General features: G+C 39.7%; 1 protein-coding gene across 1 annotated transcript; it reads right to left on the reverse strand.

Annotated features, from left to right (window-relative positions):
- Window positions 1-1,281: 1,281 nt before the first annotated feature.
- Window positions 1,282-12,284, reverse strand: LOC128399076 (vomeronasal type-2 receptor 26-like). Its single transcript, XM_053360337.1, has 4 exons — window positions 12,205-12,284; window positions 11,401-11,692; window positions 2,730-2,856; window positions 1,282-2,183 (listed from the first exon to the last, which is right to left on the reverse strand). Exons 1-4 carry the CDS (start codon window positions 12,282-12,284, stop codon window positions 1,282-1,284), a joined length of 1,401 nt encoding a protein of 466 aa, XP_053216312.1.
- Between the last annotated feature and the right edge of the window lie 5,672 nt (window positions 12,285-17,956).

Genomic DNA, 17,956 nt, shown 5'->3' on the forward strand with positions numbered 1-17,956 from the left:
AAATCATCTAGCAATGGGGGGGGGCACCTAAATTATCTGATTCGGTATTTAAGTGATTAGTATTAGTATTACAATTTGGTATTGTTTTAATGAGGCTATTATTGAATGGTAATTTAAAATTAATAAAAATTATTATAACAGAAATAGCATAACTAGGCTTTAGAATCAACTTTAGAAACAACACATCTGTATTCTCTGAAGCCATTTGGCTTATTTGAGATATTCTCTGCCACCACTCTTTCAAACAGGTTAGAAGTATAATTCAGAAAAAAAGGCTTGTCCTATTAGTGTTAGTAATATTCAGTGTGTTTTCCTCCAGATATGGTTGCATATCTCTGCTACTTTTCTTTGTTAAAACTATTTTTTTAAAAAAAGAGGGAAATGGCTGTTTTAAACTTCTCCTTCTTCTGTTCCTCAGCTGCCTTGTAGGTGAGAGATAAAGAATGTAGATCCCTTAACTATTTCACAATGTTTTTTGTTTCTTGTACCCTGTGTTGTCTTCAAGATGAATTTGCAGATTACACGAAGTAATTGATAAGAGACTTTTTATTAACAATCATTCATACAGTACATGTACAACATTGAACCACTGAAATTAATCATTTCTAAATAAAAAGGCTGAGAGTTTTGCTATTAAGATTCCATTTGCTTTAAATACACAGTAATACATGAGAGGGGTGTATGGAGTGTTAGGGAGGGGTAGTAACTCTAGCGGGGAACAAGTCGTGCTCCTTCTGGGGTAGTTTGTCTACCTCAGATCCCCACCCTGCACTCAGTTCTCACCTGTGGCTCCTAGACGTTGTCAGCTTGAAACAGCAGCCACATTCCACAAAACAGATTCAACTAACTGCCTAAATTAGGTGAGCGCAGCCAATGGGCCTCAAATCTTCAGTGAGTTGGGGAATTTCTCTGCATGCAAAGACAGGATATAGCAGATGAGAGCAAAAGTGGGCTCAATGCTTAAAGAGGTGGCTACTGAAGGTGCTGTAGAGGGAAATGAGGGGCAGATGGGTCCCGTAAACCTAAGAAGGGAGCCCACCTAGGAGAAGAAAACTTTGAACCTAAACCTCCATTGCTTTAGAGCATTACTCATTTGTGAAAAAGGCTTTGGGTGTAGAACCTGAGGAAAAATCTGTACCCATTGCCTTAGGAAAATCTTTGGCAGACAAAAAAGTTAAGAAGCAAACTCTACACAGATCCAGAGCAGGGACCCAGAAAGTGATACCAGCCAGCAAGCCCATGTATTCTCAGACCCAACAGAGCCACAAATTCCACTGTCATTTATACCTTTCTCTGTGTTAGCTGCTCTTTGTTGTTCAGGTCTGGCCTCAGCACAATTATGTAGCATTTAGGGGAGAAAATGCAAACCAGCAACCCAGCACCAGAAGCAAAGATGGAGAAGATCTCCACAGCCACCATGTATTTTCCTCTGGTGCTCAGGTAGGTTGGAATGAAGGAGAGCCAAACACTGCAGAAGACCAGGATGCTGAAGGTGATGAACTTAGCTTCGTTGAAAGTGTCAGGCAACTTCCTGGCTAGGAAGGCCACAGTGAAGCTGATAGTGGCCAGGAATCCCATGTAGCCCAAAACACAATAGAACATGGAGACTGACCCTTCATTATAAAGAAATATGATTTCTTCAGGCATTGAGTGCATGTCCACATCTGGGAATGGGGGAGAGGTTGCCAGCCAGAGGACACAAATTCCTACTTGAACAATGGAGCAGGAAAAGACAATGGAATAAGCCAGTTCTTTGCCTACCCATTTCCTCATATTGGATCCTGGTTTGGTAGCCATGAATGCCAAAACCACCAGTATGGTTTTGGCTAAGATGCTGGAGAGGGCCACAGAGAAGACAATGCCAAAAGCAGTTTGTCGGAGAAGGCAAGTCACCATATTAGGTTTTCCGATAAACAACAAAGAAGAGAGGAAACACAAGAGGAGGGAGATAAGGAGACCATAGGTAAGGCTTCTGTTGTTGGCTTTGACTATGGCTGTTTTGCGATGCTTAATGAAGATGCCAAGCACCAGGATTGTGAAGAGAGAGAATAAAAGTGCGAAAAAAGTTGAAACAATGGCCAAGGTTTCATCAAAGGCTAGGAAGTTTGGAATCTTAGGAATGCATAGATCCTGGCCGCTGTTTGGATATTGATCTGCTGGGCAACTGACACATGTTTCTATGTCTGAAAACAAACGGTGCATGACAATTTGAAGCAATCAAAACTATTCTTAAGAATTTCCTAATCAGTAATCCATCTAGCATAGTGATTTCTACCTTAAAAGGTTTAAGAACTTCAAACCCAAATTCTTTTAACCTAGTGGCATCAAAAGTAAACCTCATGAATCCAATCTGGAATTTTCTACTTGGAGGACATCTTTTCTTACAGCCCCCCTCCTTTGTCTTAGAACCACATAAACTGTACAGCAAATTAAGAAATTACAGCTGAAATCTTTGGAGCCTAGAAAGGCAAGTTTAATGAGACTTTCACCCTCTTGTCAAACAACCTAATTCTTAGAGGGGAAAACACCACTTGTATTCCACCCTAAGTTTGTAGAGGTTGGAGGTATAATATATAATAAAAAATATTCAAGATGTTTTAAAGATAAAAATATATTGATGTTATCTATAAACTATTAGAACAGGACCTCCATTAATTTAAGCCTCCTATCCTCAACAAAATTGCCAAGAGCCCAGAGCTTTCGTAATATCTGAAGATGTCATCTCCCACCTTTCTCATCTGAGATCATTCCGTCCGGACATGGATCACAATCATAGCAGCAAAACTTCTTTCCCTCCTTCTTTTTCTTCCCATAACCAGGAAGGCAGTGGGCATTACATATAGAGAGGGGTGGTACCTATCCAAAGAGATAGGAAGACTTTAATATTACAATTTTGTTTCCCCCCCAATAATATTTATTAAGTTTCAAACAGATATAACACATACTATAAAACCAATGCAACAAAAATAAAAATAAAAATAAATCAAATATAGCAAATGATAGCCAAAAATATAACCACAAACACATAAACAATAAAAATTAATTAGTTAGCTAAACTTCCAACTTCATAAACATATTACTTGACTTCCTCTAATATCTTCCATCGAATTTCCGTGTATCTGAATGTAGCAGTTTTCTAATATCATTATTCAAAAAACAATATTCTGATTAAAATCAGATTTCTTAACTTTTCTTAACATTCTATGTCTCATTTATTTTTTAATCCTAATTTAATCCTAGGCCTATTTAGTACTTTCAAGTAACTACTAATCTTTAATATTACAATATTTATTCAAATAAATCTTTAAATTTCTTCCAATCTTCTTGATATTCCTCTTCTTCTTGGTCGCGGATTCTCCCAGTGAGATCAGCCAGCTCCATAAAGTCCATCATCTTCATCTGCCATTCTTCCACAGTTGGTAATTATTGTGTTTTCCACTTTTTGGCTACTAAAATTTGTGCAGCGGTTGTGGCATACAAAAATACCTTTACATCTTTCTTGGGCAGTTCCAAGGAGAAAGGCCTCTGGTTTCTTTATAAATGTATATTTTGTCATATTTTAAAATTCATTATAAATCTTTTCCCAGAAGTCTTTTACCTTGGGACAGGTCCACCACATATGATAAAAAGTACCTTCCTTTTCTTTACATTTCCAGCATAAATTATCACAGTTATGGTAAATCTTAGCTAGTTTAACAGGGGTCAAATACCACCTATACATCATTTTCATAATATTTTCCTTTAACATCGTACATGCAGCAAACCTAACCCCTTTCTTCCATAGCCCCTCCCAATCCTCTATCATTATATTGTGTCCCACATCTTGTGCCCAATCAATCATAACCGATTTAACTTGTTCATCCTTTGTATGCCACTCCAACAACAATTATACATTTTAGACATATTCTTGACATTGTTGTTATTGTTTAGTCGTTTAGTCGTGTCCGACTCTTCATGACCCCATGGACTAGAGCACTCCAGGCACTTCTGTCTTCCACTGCCTCCCGCAGTTTGGTCAGACTCATATTTGTGGCTTTGAGAACACTGTCCCACCATCTCGTCCTCTGTCGTCCCCTTCTCCTTGTGCCCTCCATCTTTCCCAACATCAGGGTCTTTTCCAGGGAGTCTTCTCTTCTCATGAGGTGGCCAAAGTACTGGAGCCTCAGCTTCACAATCTGTCCTTCCAGTGAGCACTCAGGGCTAATTTCCTTCAGAATGGATGCGTTTGATCTTCTTGCAGTCCATGGGACTCTCAAGAGTCTCCTCCAGCACCATAATTCAAAAGCATCAATTCTTTGGCGATCAGCCTTCTTTATGGTCCAGCTCTCACTTCCATACATCACTACCGGGAAAACCATGGCTTTAACTATACGAACCTTTGTTGGCAAGGTGATGTGTCTGCTTTTTAAGATGCTGTCTAGGTTTGCCATCGCCTTTCTCCCAAGGAGCAGGCGTCTTTTAATTTCGTGACTGCTGTCACCATCTGCAGTGATCATGGAGCCCAAGAAAGTAAAATCTCTCACTGCCTCCATTTCTTCCCCTTCTATTTGCCAGGAGGTGATGGGACCAGTGGCCATGATCTTCGTTTTTTTGATGTTGAGCTTCAGACCATATTTTGTGCTCTCCTCTTTCACCCTCAATAAAAGGTTCTTTAATTTGTCCTCACTTTCTGCCATCAAGGTTGTGTCATCTGCATATCTGAGGTTGTTGATATTTCTTCCGGCGATCTTAATTCCGGCTTGGGATTCATCCAGCCCAGCCTTTCGCATGATGAATTCTGCATATAAGTTAAATAAGCAGGGAGAGAATATACAGCCTTGCCGTACTCCTTTCCCAATTTTGAACCAGTCAGTTGTTCCATATCCAGTTCTAACTGTAGCTTCTTGTCCCACATAGAGATTTCTCAGGAGACAGATGAGGTGATCAGGCACTCCCATTTCTTTAAGAACTTGCCATAGTTTGCTGTGGTCGACACAGTCAAAGGCTTTTGCATAGTCAATGAAGCAGAAGTAGATGTCTTTCTGGAACTCTCTAGCTTTCTCCATAATCCATGTTTGCAATTTGGTCTCTGGTTCCTCTGCCCTTCGAAATCCAGCTTGCACTTCTGGGAGTTCTCGGTCCACATACTGCTTAAGCCTGCCTTGTAGAATTTTAAGCATAACCTTGCTAGCGTGTGAAATGAGTGCAATTGTGCGGTAGTTGGAGCATTCTTTGGCACTGCCCTTCTTTGGGATTGGGATGTAGACTGATCTTCTCCAATCCTCTGGCCACTGCTGAGTTTTCCAAATTTGCTCGCATATTGAATGTAGCACCTTAACAGCATCATCGTTTAAAATTTTAAATAGTTCAGCTGGAATATCATCACTTCCACTGGCCTTGTTATTAGCAGTACTTTCTAAGGCCCATTTGACTTCACTCTCCAGGATGTCTGGCTCAAGGTCAGCAACCACATTACCTGGGGTGTACGAGACATCCATATCTTTCTGGTATAATTCCTCTGCGTATTCTTGCCACCTCTTCTTGATGTCTTCTGCTTCTGTTAGGTCCTTTCCACTTTTGCCCTTTATTATGGTAATCTTTGTACGAAATGTTCCTTTCATATCTCCAATTTTCTTGAACAGATCTCTGGTTTTCCCCATTCTATTGTTTTCCTCTATTTCTTTGCATTGCTCATTTAAGAAGGCCTTCTTGTCTCTCCTTGCTATTTTTTGGAAATTTGCATTCAATTTCCTGTATCTTTCACTATCTCCCTAGCATTTTGCTTGCCTTCTCTCCCCCGCTATTTGTAAGGCCTTGTTGGACAGCCACTTTGCTTTCTTGCATTTCCTTTTCATTGGGATGGTTTTAGTTGCTGCCTCCTGTATAATGTTATGAGGCTCCATCCATAGTTCTTCAGGCACTCTGTCCAGCAAATCTAAATCCTTAAACCTCTTCCTCACTTCCACTGTGTACTCATAAGGGATTTGACTTAGATTGTATCTTACCGGCCCAGTGGTTTTTCCTACTTTCTTCAGTTTAAGCTTGAATTTTGCTATAAGAAGCTGATTATCTGAGCCACAGTCAGCTCCAGGTCTTGTTTTTGCTGACTGTATAGAGCTTCTCCATCTTTGGCTGCAGAGAATCTAATCAATCTGATTTCGATGCTGCCCATCTGGTGATGTCCATGTGTAGAGTCGTCTCTTGTGTTGTTGGAAAAGAGTGTTTGTGATGACCAGCTTGTTCTCTTGGCAGAACTCTATTAGCCTTTGCCCTGCTTCGTTTTGAACTCCAAGGCCAAACTTGCCAGTTGTTCCTTATATCTCTTGACTCCCTACTTTAGCATTCCAATCCCCTGTAATGAGAATAACATCCTTCTTTGGTGTCATTTCTATAAGGTGTTGTAAGTCTTCATAGAATTGGTCAATTTCAGTTTCTTCAGCACCAGTGGTTGGTGCATAAACTTGAATTACTGTGATGTTAAAAGGTCTGCCTTGGATTCGTATCGAGATCATTCTATCATTTTTGAGATTGCATCCCAGTACAGCTTTCGGCACTCTTTTGTTGACTATGAGGGCCACTCCATTTCTTTTACAGGATTCTTGCCCACAGTAGTAGATATGATGGTCATCCGAACTGAATTCGCCCATTCCCGTCCATTTTAGTTCACTGATGCCCAGGATGTCAATATTTATTCTTGCCATCTCATTTTTGACCACATCCAACTTACCAAGGTTCATGGTTCTTACATTCCAGGTTCCTATGCAATATTTTTCTTTACAGCATTGGACTTTCCTTTCGCTTCCAGGCATATCCGCAACTGAGCGTCCTTTCGGCTTTGGCCCAGCCGCTTCATCAGCTCTGGATCTACTTGTACTTGTCCGCTGCTCTTCCTCAGTAGCACGTTGGACGCCTTCCGACCTGAGGGGCTCATCTTCCAGCGTCATAACTTTTATATGCCTGTTGCCTTTGTCCATGGAGTTTTCTTGGCAGGGATACTGGAGTGGTTTGCCAGTTCCTGCTCCAGGTGGATCACGTTTGGTCAAACTCTCCACTATGACCTGTCCATCTTGGGTGGCCCTGCACGGCATAGCTCATAGCTTCTCTGAGTTATTCAAGCCCCTTCGCCACGGCAAGGCAGTGATCCATGAAGGGGATTCTTGACATTAGTATCTAACAACTCTGTTTCCAATTTGTTTTTTTCTGTTGCAAAACCATTTCTCTTATCAATCTTAAATAATTCATTAATTTGATAATATTGAAGCCAATTCACTTTATCCTTAATTTGTTCAAACGGTTTTACATTTAAATCCTTCACAATCTTCTAACAGTAAATCTGAATACCCCAACCACTTATTTTCCATATTTAGCTCTTTGGCGGCCTGTGCTTCCATTGGTGAAATCCATTTAGGTGTTTTTCGTACCAGGAGATCCTTATATCTGTTCCATACATTATAAAGCTCTTTTCTAATTATATGATTCTTAAAACCACTATGGGCCTTTATCTTATCATACCATAAATATGCATGCCAACCAAATTGATTGTCCAGTCCCTCCAAATACAAAATATCTTCATTATCTAGTTTAATCCAATCTTTAATCCAGCAGAAGGCCGCAGCTTCCAAATATATCTTCAAGTCAGGCAGGGGAAAACCCCCTCTTGCTTTTACATCTGTAAGTAGTTTATATTTAATTCTAGGTTCCCCTCCTGCCAGATAAATTTAGACAACGCCTTCCGCCATTCTTTAAAGCATTTAACATTATCAATGATAGGTAGGGTTTGAAACAAAAGCAACATTTTCGGCAATACATTCATCTTGACCACCGATATTCGGCCCATAAGTGAACATTTTAAATTTGACCATATCTCTAAATCTCTTTTTATTTCATTCCATACTTTTTCATAGTTATCCTTATATAAATTCAAATTCTTTGCTGTTAAATTCACACCCAAATTACAATATCAATTTTCCAATATCAGATGCTTTAACAGTTGCTGCTCTAAGCATCATACAAACTTAAGAAGATTGCACTATTAATGCCTGGACCATCCAACCTTACAGCAGTGTTAGAGTGCAGTGTAATTTCACCCCTGGCTTTGCCTTCTGATGGAGTCACCACTTAACTGCATTTGCTTCCAGGAGTTCACATGGTGTTCTTATGTGGTGGCTGAAGGAGGCAGGAATTTAGCGTACCCCATGATAGTGGTTCTGCTCCTACTTGCAGGGTCACAACAAGAAACTACTACTAGGAAATAATTGAAATACCTTCGGATTGTAGTGCCCTGTTAGACCCCATTCTGTCTCCTATGGTATTATCATCTATATGAAAACTTTAGGAATAATATCCTAGGATGGTGTCATCTGTATGCTGATGATGTTCTACCTTTCCATTCAATTGGAATGAGAGGAGGTGGTAAAGGTGCTAGACAGGTGTCTGCAGACAGTGATGGAAGGGATGGGGGCTGAATCCATATCAGAGAGAAATGCTTTGGGTGGGTGGTTCCTATGTCACACCTGTTCTGGGAGAGGTTGCTTTCCCTTTGAAGTAAGAGGTCTATGATGTTGGGATACTGCCAGGGAGGAAAGTCCATCATAGCCCCCAAGCCGGCTGCCGGACGATCCATCGACCTCCCGTAGAGCTCTCCATATTCATTTAATGCAATTTGATCCCCAGCACTGTTGTTGAATGAGATTCTCTGCAGGAATGAGTGGAGCTAAGAGGAAGAGCATAAAAAGGTCTATAAAGCATTCGAATAGACAGATTAAGATTGTTGAATAGCTTTCCTAGACAGAATTAATGCCTTTTCCTCTAGAAGTTGAATACTTCAGTTCACAATGGAGAGGAGGAGGGAGAAAACAGAGTCTAGAGACAGTGCTCACACAGTTGCTAGCCTCTTCTGGTGACCTACCAGTGAGGCCAGGTTCGGCTTCAGGGGCCAGAAACCCCTGGCAGTGGGTAGACAGGGAACGATGGGGTCTTCCAGGACATGCCCAAGCACTGGCAGCCACTCAAATGCAGAAGCCAGTGACTGGCGTGTGGGTTCTGGTTGTGCTACCTCAGAATTATGTAAACTGGGGCATAGGCCCCCGGCCTCCATCCTTGAACCACTGGTTAACTGGACAGGTAAGAGCGACAAAGAGAATTGCAGAAGGATGTGGATAAAAAATGGAGGGGTTTTGTAGTGGATGTGGATAAAAAATGGAGGGGTTTTGTAAACTGGGGCACGGGCCCCTGGCCTCCATCCTTACACCACTGGGTAACTGGACAGGTAAGAGAGACAGAGAGAATCGCGGAGGGATGTGGTTGGCACAGCTTCAGTTACATGTAGTTGTTGGTAGTCTGTTGCTTATGAAAGGCTATGTCATCTAAAGTCTGTTTAGTATCATTATAGGAAATATTCTAATTCCCATTTTTGATACAATTACTACAGATTTATTTCTTAATTTCTTAAGTTTTATTCTTTTTTTTCTTTACTGATAAGTAAATGCCTACTTACAAAATGTACCAATGCAGTGAAAGCTTTGTAACAGAGAACAATACCTGCCAAGGATCTGCATAGCGAGGAGAGAGTTTTCCCTTAGCATCTCTTCTCTTGCGGATGGCTCCAGCCAAGTGCATGTTATTTAAGGCATGTGCTAAAGCATAGACAGCATTATAAATACTGTAGCTGTGGCCAGTCATGCTCATTTCAAAAAATGGTGCAGGGAGGCTCTCCAGCATCTCCTCTCCAGTACAAATGTTATCACTGAATGTTGAGTGAGTGGAGTTTGAAAGTGAACAACCGAATGCATCTTCCCAGAAATCTTGGATAAAACCATCTGTCTCTGTGCAATGAGGATATATACGCCGAAGAAACTCTTTAAAGTTGTGAATCTCCTTGAAGTGAATTGCAAAGGAGATAGCACCATGGAACATTCGTATATTAACAGTCAATTTTTGAAGGGTATATAATATGAAATCAATTTGGGTAGTTGTAATCCATACTTTTCCTTCACGTGACTTCTTTTGAGGAAATAGTAGCTGAGAAAACTCCATTGTGCTTAAAGCCGTGGACAACCATATAATAAATCTACTTTCTCCGTATACAAGAACTGCATTGCTTTTGCTGTTTGCTGTTTGCTTTATGTTCACCATATTTAGTAAGTTAGTTTTATAATGTATATTGTGTTTAATTCTTTCTGTGAATGCTGAACAGATTCCATTCTTGAAAAGCATTGGCTCAATGTTCTGCAAGAAACGTTCTCCAGCTTCATTAGCTGGAGTCATGAGCCCAACCCATTTCCATCTGAAATGCAGAAGTAACTGGATAATTCCCTGATACTGAAGGTCTTCATTGGGGACCATGCGGTAAAAGGAAGGGAACTTGGTTCCATCATTTATGGCTGGTTCAAATGAACCGTATGAAATCTGGAAAAAGCAAAAGCCAGACATTTCCAAGTGGAAACAAGAAATCATGATATTCCAAAAAATTTTTATATAAACACACACACACACAGACACACACACTGAATATATATCCCCAAGGTACCAAATTACATAGAAAAACAGATATAATTTTGCTCTTGGTTTCTGTAGATATTTATTGTTATTATTATGGCATCATCACAGCTTTATACTTGTATACACTGATTGTCTCCAAGTAGAGAGGAGCATGGATCATTACTCATGTTAAGTGAATGATTCAACAAGACTCCAAACTGGAGGTAGATCATGGACTTTTGCTATGTGATCTTTATAGAATTGTAGAGAGAGGTTGATTCTCTATCTTCTAAGAACTCTTTCAGGAAGATTTCCTGGGAAATTCTGAAGAGCTCCATAAGATTATGTATGTTATTGTTCTCTGAGCACAATAAACCACATCATTAAAAAAAATCAGTAAAGTGCAAAATAACATACCGGCACTAGTTAATACAATGAAATCCAACAATGAAGTAGAACAGCACAATGCTGACACCACTATGTATATAACTCTCTGAAATCACAGATGACAATTGCCAGAAGAATAGCAAGAAAACAGTGTTTTCAATTAGCGTCTGAAAGTGAACAATGTTGATTAACATACTTTGGGAAAGGACTATCTTGATTTTTGAGGAACATTGTTTAGTGAATGAGTCCTGAGTTATTCATACCTTTGAAGCCATTGTCAATGTCATATATTGAGTAGCTCACAGGAAACCACTGCAGTGCTTTCAGGATTGATATATATGAAGCCATCTAGGTGCTTCCTTTACAAACCTGGCAGCTTTGCAGAAATCTTCTATTATATCTATTAAACACAAATTGCCCTTCTTACACACATTGTTGGATATGCATATTATGCCCCCTTTACTTTGTCTATTTCCCCACTCCATATGTATGAATCAGTAGATTCCTAAAGCAAGGACAGCATGAAATCTCTGTTTTCCAAAATCCATATTCTACCTGTGGAATCTTGAAAGGACCTAAGACGTTTGCCATGCACCAGGAGGTATCAGAGCTGAGTCCCCCAATGACTCCTATGACATTTTTCTGGATGCCACACCTGTAGTTGGGAACAAAGTGATGTGATTTAAAGAGCAGGTCCAGAGTGTTTCGGTAGGTCATCTTTGAATCATAATAGCTATCATAGATGTGGAAGCCAAGAGAGACATTGGGCAACATCCTGGGATTCTCGTTGATCTCATCGACAGCAAAGACCAAGGCCAGGATTTGCTGGTAGAACTTTGTCAACACCCTGCAAATGAAGTTTGAGTGGGGAAATTAATCATAATCTAGGTATGAGAGACTCACCTGCCTGCCTATATAAAGGACAAAGCCAGCAAAGTTTATTTACTTAATAGGCAGTCTCATAATACTGTGTTATTAAAAATGATGTTGTACATTTCTTCGATATCTTCAGCATCCCATGTTTGTTTTCACCAGCTTGAAAATTTGGGTATCATCAACAAAGTTGAGTACAACACTTTTGGCTATATGTTTCTCATAGATTTTTAAGCCCTCTCTTTTCTCTTTCTCCTACTCTCTTTTCTGTCTGTCTTTACAGATTTGGTTTTTTTGTTTTTTTGTTTTTAAAAAGCTTAATGTTCTTGACACTTGACATAGCCTATGTGTTCAGAGATTTCTGATAAAATCTCCTCACTGATTAAGAAAAAAAATAAAGTTCTAAAGCTATATTTATTATTTTATTTTCAGTCACATACAGCATATAATGAATAGATAAATTAATGCTAATTACCGGTTACTTACAGTGGGGTATCAATGAAGACCTGGGAAGGATGTTTCTTGAAGGATAATTTGGGGACTATGTAATAGATATGAGATGCCATTGCACCAATGACCAGGTCACCTGGCTCATACCACTCGTGGGGAACATGAACAGGATTATTAGTTGTGCATTTAGCACTTTGTCCTTGGGACACTATATTGGGGAGCAGCAGAAGCAGCAGGAGCAACATCCTGATGGCAAATACCCTTGTGTGCATGGACTCCCCTGCTTCTCTCGACAGTATTATTCCTCTCCTCCACCTGATCTGAACAAGACAAATTGGGTGGCATCTGATTCTGTCAATTTGGCACTTTGAGGGACATGTATCCACCTTATTGTCAAAAACAAAATGCCTTGGATGCCAAACAAGATACAGTGATTTGATAAGAAAGAGGGAAACTGATAACTGATAAGTAACAGAGCCCTGCCTAGTTGTCTATGGAGCACTGAGGAGCTTATGATCAGTTCAGGGTTACTTGTTGATTCTTTTTCCCCACTGTGGCATTTGGAGGTTCAGTCAGGTGGATTGATTATTGTAATTTGAGTAATGATAGGGGAGAGAATCACTTGTGCAGTGTTCTTGGATTCTATGGTGCATCAGCAGTAGGGGAACTGCCAAAATATTACTATTATATCTTTTAAATATATATTTTTTGATTTACCAATATTGTTCCAATAGCAGCCTCATTATAACGATACCAATTTTATCCAGTTAATGCATTTATGGATGCCAATTATTCAAATGTCAAATTATATAATTTAATTTAATTGGGCCTCTTGAATGCTAAATTTGATAGCTTCATTCTTCTACATTATTTCTGCATTTCACTATGCTACTAATTTCCATTGCATTCCATGCACATATAATCATTTCTTAGATAACAGCTACAGTCTTGTGATTTCTATTTGTGTTGGTATAGTTGGTAATTTATAAAGTTTCAAGTGAGGAACTCTAAGTGTAATCCTTATTCTTTCCTGCGTGTGACAATTTCCCCCTATGATGTTTTCCCATCCATGTATGGTTCTGTATCCTTCATTCCTACAGCTGTTGATGGTTCCCATCATGGGTTGTGAGAAGCGGTTATCCCACAGTTTCTAAAAGTCACTGCATCACTGTATCCACTGATTTGGCTTCCAGAAAAAAGGAGTGTTCACCATTTTTCCAGCATAGGAAGAATGGTTAAATCCAGACTGCAGATAGTTAATCCAAAAGGATTTATTCCTGCAGCTAGTAGACAGGATGCTGGGTCTGCCAATGTAATTATATTTGTCACATCAAAAAAATCATAGGCAAGGAATGAACCTACAAGGACAACAGGATATCTAGAGTTGAGCTGGCCCCATCCTTTTCCCCGCTTCCTCACTTTTAGTTCTATAATTCATTTAATGTGTCAACATGAATACAAGTTATCAGTTTTTCAGTTGTTGTATAAGGGATTATTATTTTGACCAGAATGTAATAGAAATTAATAAGATTTTGGAATGCAGAGATAAAGAAATTCATCGAACCATCACTTCTAGCATGGGGGTGGAAACCTAAATTATATGATTCGGTATTTGAATGATTAGTATTAGTATTATAATTTGGTATAGCTTTAATGAGGAGATTTTTGGATGGTAATTGATAATTAATAAAAGTTATTATAAAAGAAAATAACATAAATAGGCTTTAGAATCACCTTTGGAAACAACACATCTGTATTCTCTGAAGCCATTGGGCTTACTTGAGATACTCTCTGCACCAACCTTTCCATCTAGTTAGAAATGTAATTCAGAAAAGTAAAGGCTCGTCCTATTAGTGTTAGTAATATCCAATGTGTTTTCCTCCAAATATTGTTGCATATCTCTGCTCCTTTTCTTTGTTAAAACTATTTTTTTTAAAAAAGGGAAATGGCTGTTTTAAACTTCTCCTTCTTCTATTCCTCAGCTGCCTTGTAGGTGAGAGATAAAGAATGTAGAGCCCTCAACAATTTCACAATGTATTTTGCTTCTGGTACCCTCTGTGGTCTTCAAGATGAATTTGCATATTAAATTATGTAATTGAAAAGAGACTTTTTATTAACAATCAAACATCCATATATGTACAAAATCCATCAAATGAATTTAACCATTTCTAAATCAAAAGGCTGACAGTTTTGCTATTAAGATTCCATTTGCTGTAAAGGTACAGTAATACATATCAGGGTGTATAGAGTGTTAGGGAAGGGGTAGTAACTCTAGTGGGGGGAAAGTCATGCCTCTTCTGGGGTAGTTTGCCTTCCTCTGATCCCCACCCTGCACTCAGCTGTCATCTGTGGCTCCTAGAAGCTGTCAGCATTCAACAGCAGCAACTCCCCACCCCAGAAAATACAACTGGCTGCGTAAACCAGGTGAGGGCAGCCAATGGGCCTCAAATCCTCAGTGAGTTGGGGAATTTCTCTGCATACAAAGACAGGATCAGACTGAGTGAGTGGATGAGAGCAATAGCAGGTCCAATGCTCAAAAAGGTGGCTATTACAGGTGCTGTAGAGGGAAATGAGGGGCAGATGGGTCTCGTAAACCTAGGAAGGGAGCCCACCTAGGAGAAGGAAACTTTGAACGTAAACCTCCACCGCTTTACAGCATTACTCATTTGTAAAAAAGGCTTTGGGAGTAGAACCTGAGGAAAAATCTGTACCCATTGCCTTTCAGACATATTTGGCAAACAAAAAAGTTGAGAAGCAAACTCTACACATATCCAGAGTAGGGACCTGGAAAGTGATACCAGCTAGCAAGCCCATGTATTTTAGGACCCAACAGAGCCACAAATTCCACTGTCATTTATACCTTTCTCTGTGTTAGCTGCTCTTTGTTGTTCAGGTCAGGCCTCACCACAATTATGTAGCATTTAGGGGAGAAAATGCAACCCAGCAACCCAGCACCAGAAGCAAAGATGGAGAAGATCTCCACAGCCACCATGTATTTACCTCTGGTGCTCAGGTAGGTTGGAATGAAGGAGAGCCAAACACTGCAGAAGACCAGGATGCTGAAGGTGATGAACTTGGCTTCGTTGAAAGTGTCAGGCAACTTCCTGGCTAGGAAGGCCACCGTGAAGCTGATAGTGGCCAGGAAGCCCATGTAGCCCAAAACACAATAGAACATGGAGACTGACCCTTCATTACAAAGAAATATGATTTCTTCAGGCATTGCGTGCATGTCCACATCTGGGAATGGGGGAGAGGTTGCCAGCCAGAGGACACAGATTCCTATTTGAACAATGGAGCAGGAAAAAACAATGGAATAAGCCAGTTCTTTGCCTACCCATTTCCTCATACTGGATCCTGGTTTGGTAGCCATGAATGCCAAAACCACCAGTATAGTTTTGGCTAAGATGCTGGAGAGGGCCACAGAGAAGACAATGCCAAAAGCAGTTTGTCGGAGAAGGCAAGTCACCATATTAGGTTTTCCGAGAAACAACAAAGAAGAGAGGAAACACAAGAGGAGGGAGATAAGGAGACCATAGGTGAGGCTTCGGTTGTTGGCTTTGACTATGGCTGTATCGCGATGCTTAATGAAGATGCCAAACACCAGGATTGTGATGAGAGAGAATAAAAGTGCGAAAAAAGTTGAAACAATGGCCAAGTTTTCATCAAAGGCTAGGAAGTTTGGAATCTTAGGAATGCATAGATCCTGGCCGCTGTTTGGATATTGATCTGCTGGGCAACTGACACATGTATCTATGTCTGAAAACAAACGGTGAATGACAATTTGAAGCAATCAAAACTATTCTTAAGAATTTCCTAATCAGTAATCCATCTAGCATAGTGATTTCTACCTTAAAAGGTTTAAGAACTTCAAACCCAAATTCTTTTAACCTAGTGGCATCAAAAGTAAACCTCATGAATCCAATCTGGAATTGTCTACTTGGAGGACATCTTTTCTTACAGCCCCCCTCCTTTGTCTTAGAACTACATAAACTGTACAGCAAATTAAGAAATTACAGCTGAAATCTTAGGAGCCTAGAAAGGCAAGTTTAATGAGACTTTCACCCTCTTGTCAAACAACCTAATTCTTAGAGGGGAAAACACCACTTGTATTCCACCCTAAGTTTGTAGAGGTTGGAGGTATAATATATAATAAAAAAATATTCAAGATGTTTTAAAGATAAAAATATATTGATGTTATCTATAAACTATTAGAACAGGACCTCCATTAATTTAAGCCTCCTATCCACAACAAAATTGCCAAGAGCCCAGAGCTTTCGTAATATCTGAAGATGTCATCTCCCACCTTTCTCATCTGAGATCATTCCGTCTGGACATGGATCACAATCATAGCAGCAAAACTTCTTTCCCTCCTTCTTTTTCTTCCCATAACCAGGAAGACAGTGGGCATTGCATATAGAGAGGGGTGGCACCTATCCAAAGAGACAGGAAGAGTTTAATATTGTTTTGGGGAATTATCCAGTATCAGGTGCTTTAACAGTTGCTGTTCTAAGTATCATACAAACTTAAGAAGATTTCAGTATTCATACCTGGACCATCCAACCTTACAGCTGTGTTAAAATTTGGTGTGGTTTCACCCTGGCTTTGCCTTTTGATGGAGTCATCACCTAATGGCATTTGCTTCAAGGAGTTCACATGGTGTTCTTTTGTGGTGGCTCAAGGAATTAAAGGTAACCCATTATAGTGGTTCTGCTCCTATCTGCAGGGTCACAACAAGAAACTAGCACTATGAAATCATTGAATGACCTTTGGATTGTGGTGCCCTGTTAGACCCCATTCTGTCTCCTGTAGTATTTATCATCTATAGGAAATCCTTTGGAATAACATCCTAGGATCTAGCACATGGTGTCATCTGTGTGCTGATGATGTGAAGTACTACCTTTCCATTCCATTTGAATGAGAGGAGGTGGTGAAGGTGCTGGTTTGGTGTCTGGAGGCAGTGATGGAAGGGATGGGGGAGAGAAATGCTTTGGATGGGTGGTTCCTATGCCACACATGTTCTGGGAGGGGTTGCATTCCCTTTGAAGCAAGAGGTCTGGGAACACTCCCACCTTAGACCTACTCACCAGCTACAACCAGTCCTAGATGCATGCACTCTGAACTTAGCTTCATACAAACTAAAATTTCATGATGTTCATTCTCAACCCAAGTAGTGATACAGCTAGCGTAGTCTTCAATCTAGTGCCACTAACTGGAGAATAGTTTCATGGATTTCATAAACAGGAATGGTGGATGATGCTGGACTCTCTGATAGCCATTGGTTTTATTTATATATAAGATATTTATTAAGGTTTTCAATTTTTTATATTTTTTAAAAAAAGGTTTTCAATTTTTTATACAAACAAAAAACAAACAAAAAGATTAAAAAAGACATATAGTTCATAATACAAACTTTTCACTGACATATTTCTCTGACCTCCTCATACCTCCCCTTCTTGTATTCCATTTCAAATTATTTGTTCAGCAAATCCTTAACTTAAAGCATTACAGCTTATAATATCGCCTTATTCTCTATCCAAACCTTTTTTCCCCCATGTTCCTTTATATCATTGCAGCTAGAAACCACTCAATTTCAATCCAACATCATTCAACATTCCTTAATTTTACAGTATTTCTGTAAGTAGTCCTTAAATTTTTTCCAATCTTCTTCTGCCGACTCTTCTCCCTGGTCACGGATTCTGCTAGTCATTTCTGCCAATCCCATACAGTCAATCAGTTTCATCTGCCATTCTTCCAGAGTGGGTAGATCTTGCGTCTTCCAATACTTTGC

This window comes from Podarcis raffonei, chromosome 13 (genome assembly GCF_027172205.1).
Source record: "Podarcis raffonei isolate rPodRaf1 chromosome 13, rPodRaf1.pri, whole genome shotgun sequence".
In the NCBI taxonomy this organism is placed as follows: Eukaryota; Metazoa; Chordata; class Lepidosauria; order Squamata; family Lacertidae; genus Podarcis; species Podarcis raffonei.

Bases quoted from the DNA above. Each gene is read 5' to 3' on its own strand.
- LOC128399076 (XM_053360337.1), bottom strand. From the start codon at position 12,284: ATGGCATCTCATATCTATTACATAGTCCCCAAATTATCCTTCAAGAAA. The intron at 11,693-12,204 runs GTAAGTAACCGG...CTTCATTTGCAG, and splicing joins GTCTTCATTGATACCCCACT to GGTGTTGACAAAGTTCTACC. The intron at 2,184-2,729 runs GTGGGAGATGAC...GTTTGTTTTCAG, and splicing joins AATGATCTCAGATGAGAAAG to ACATAGAAACATGTGTCAGT.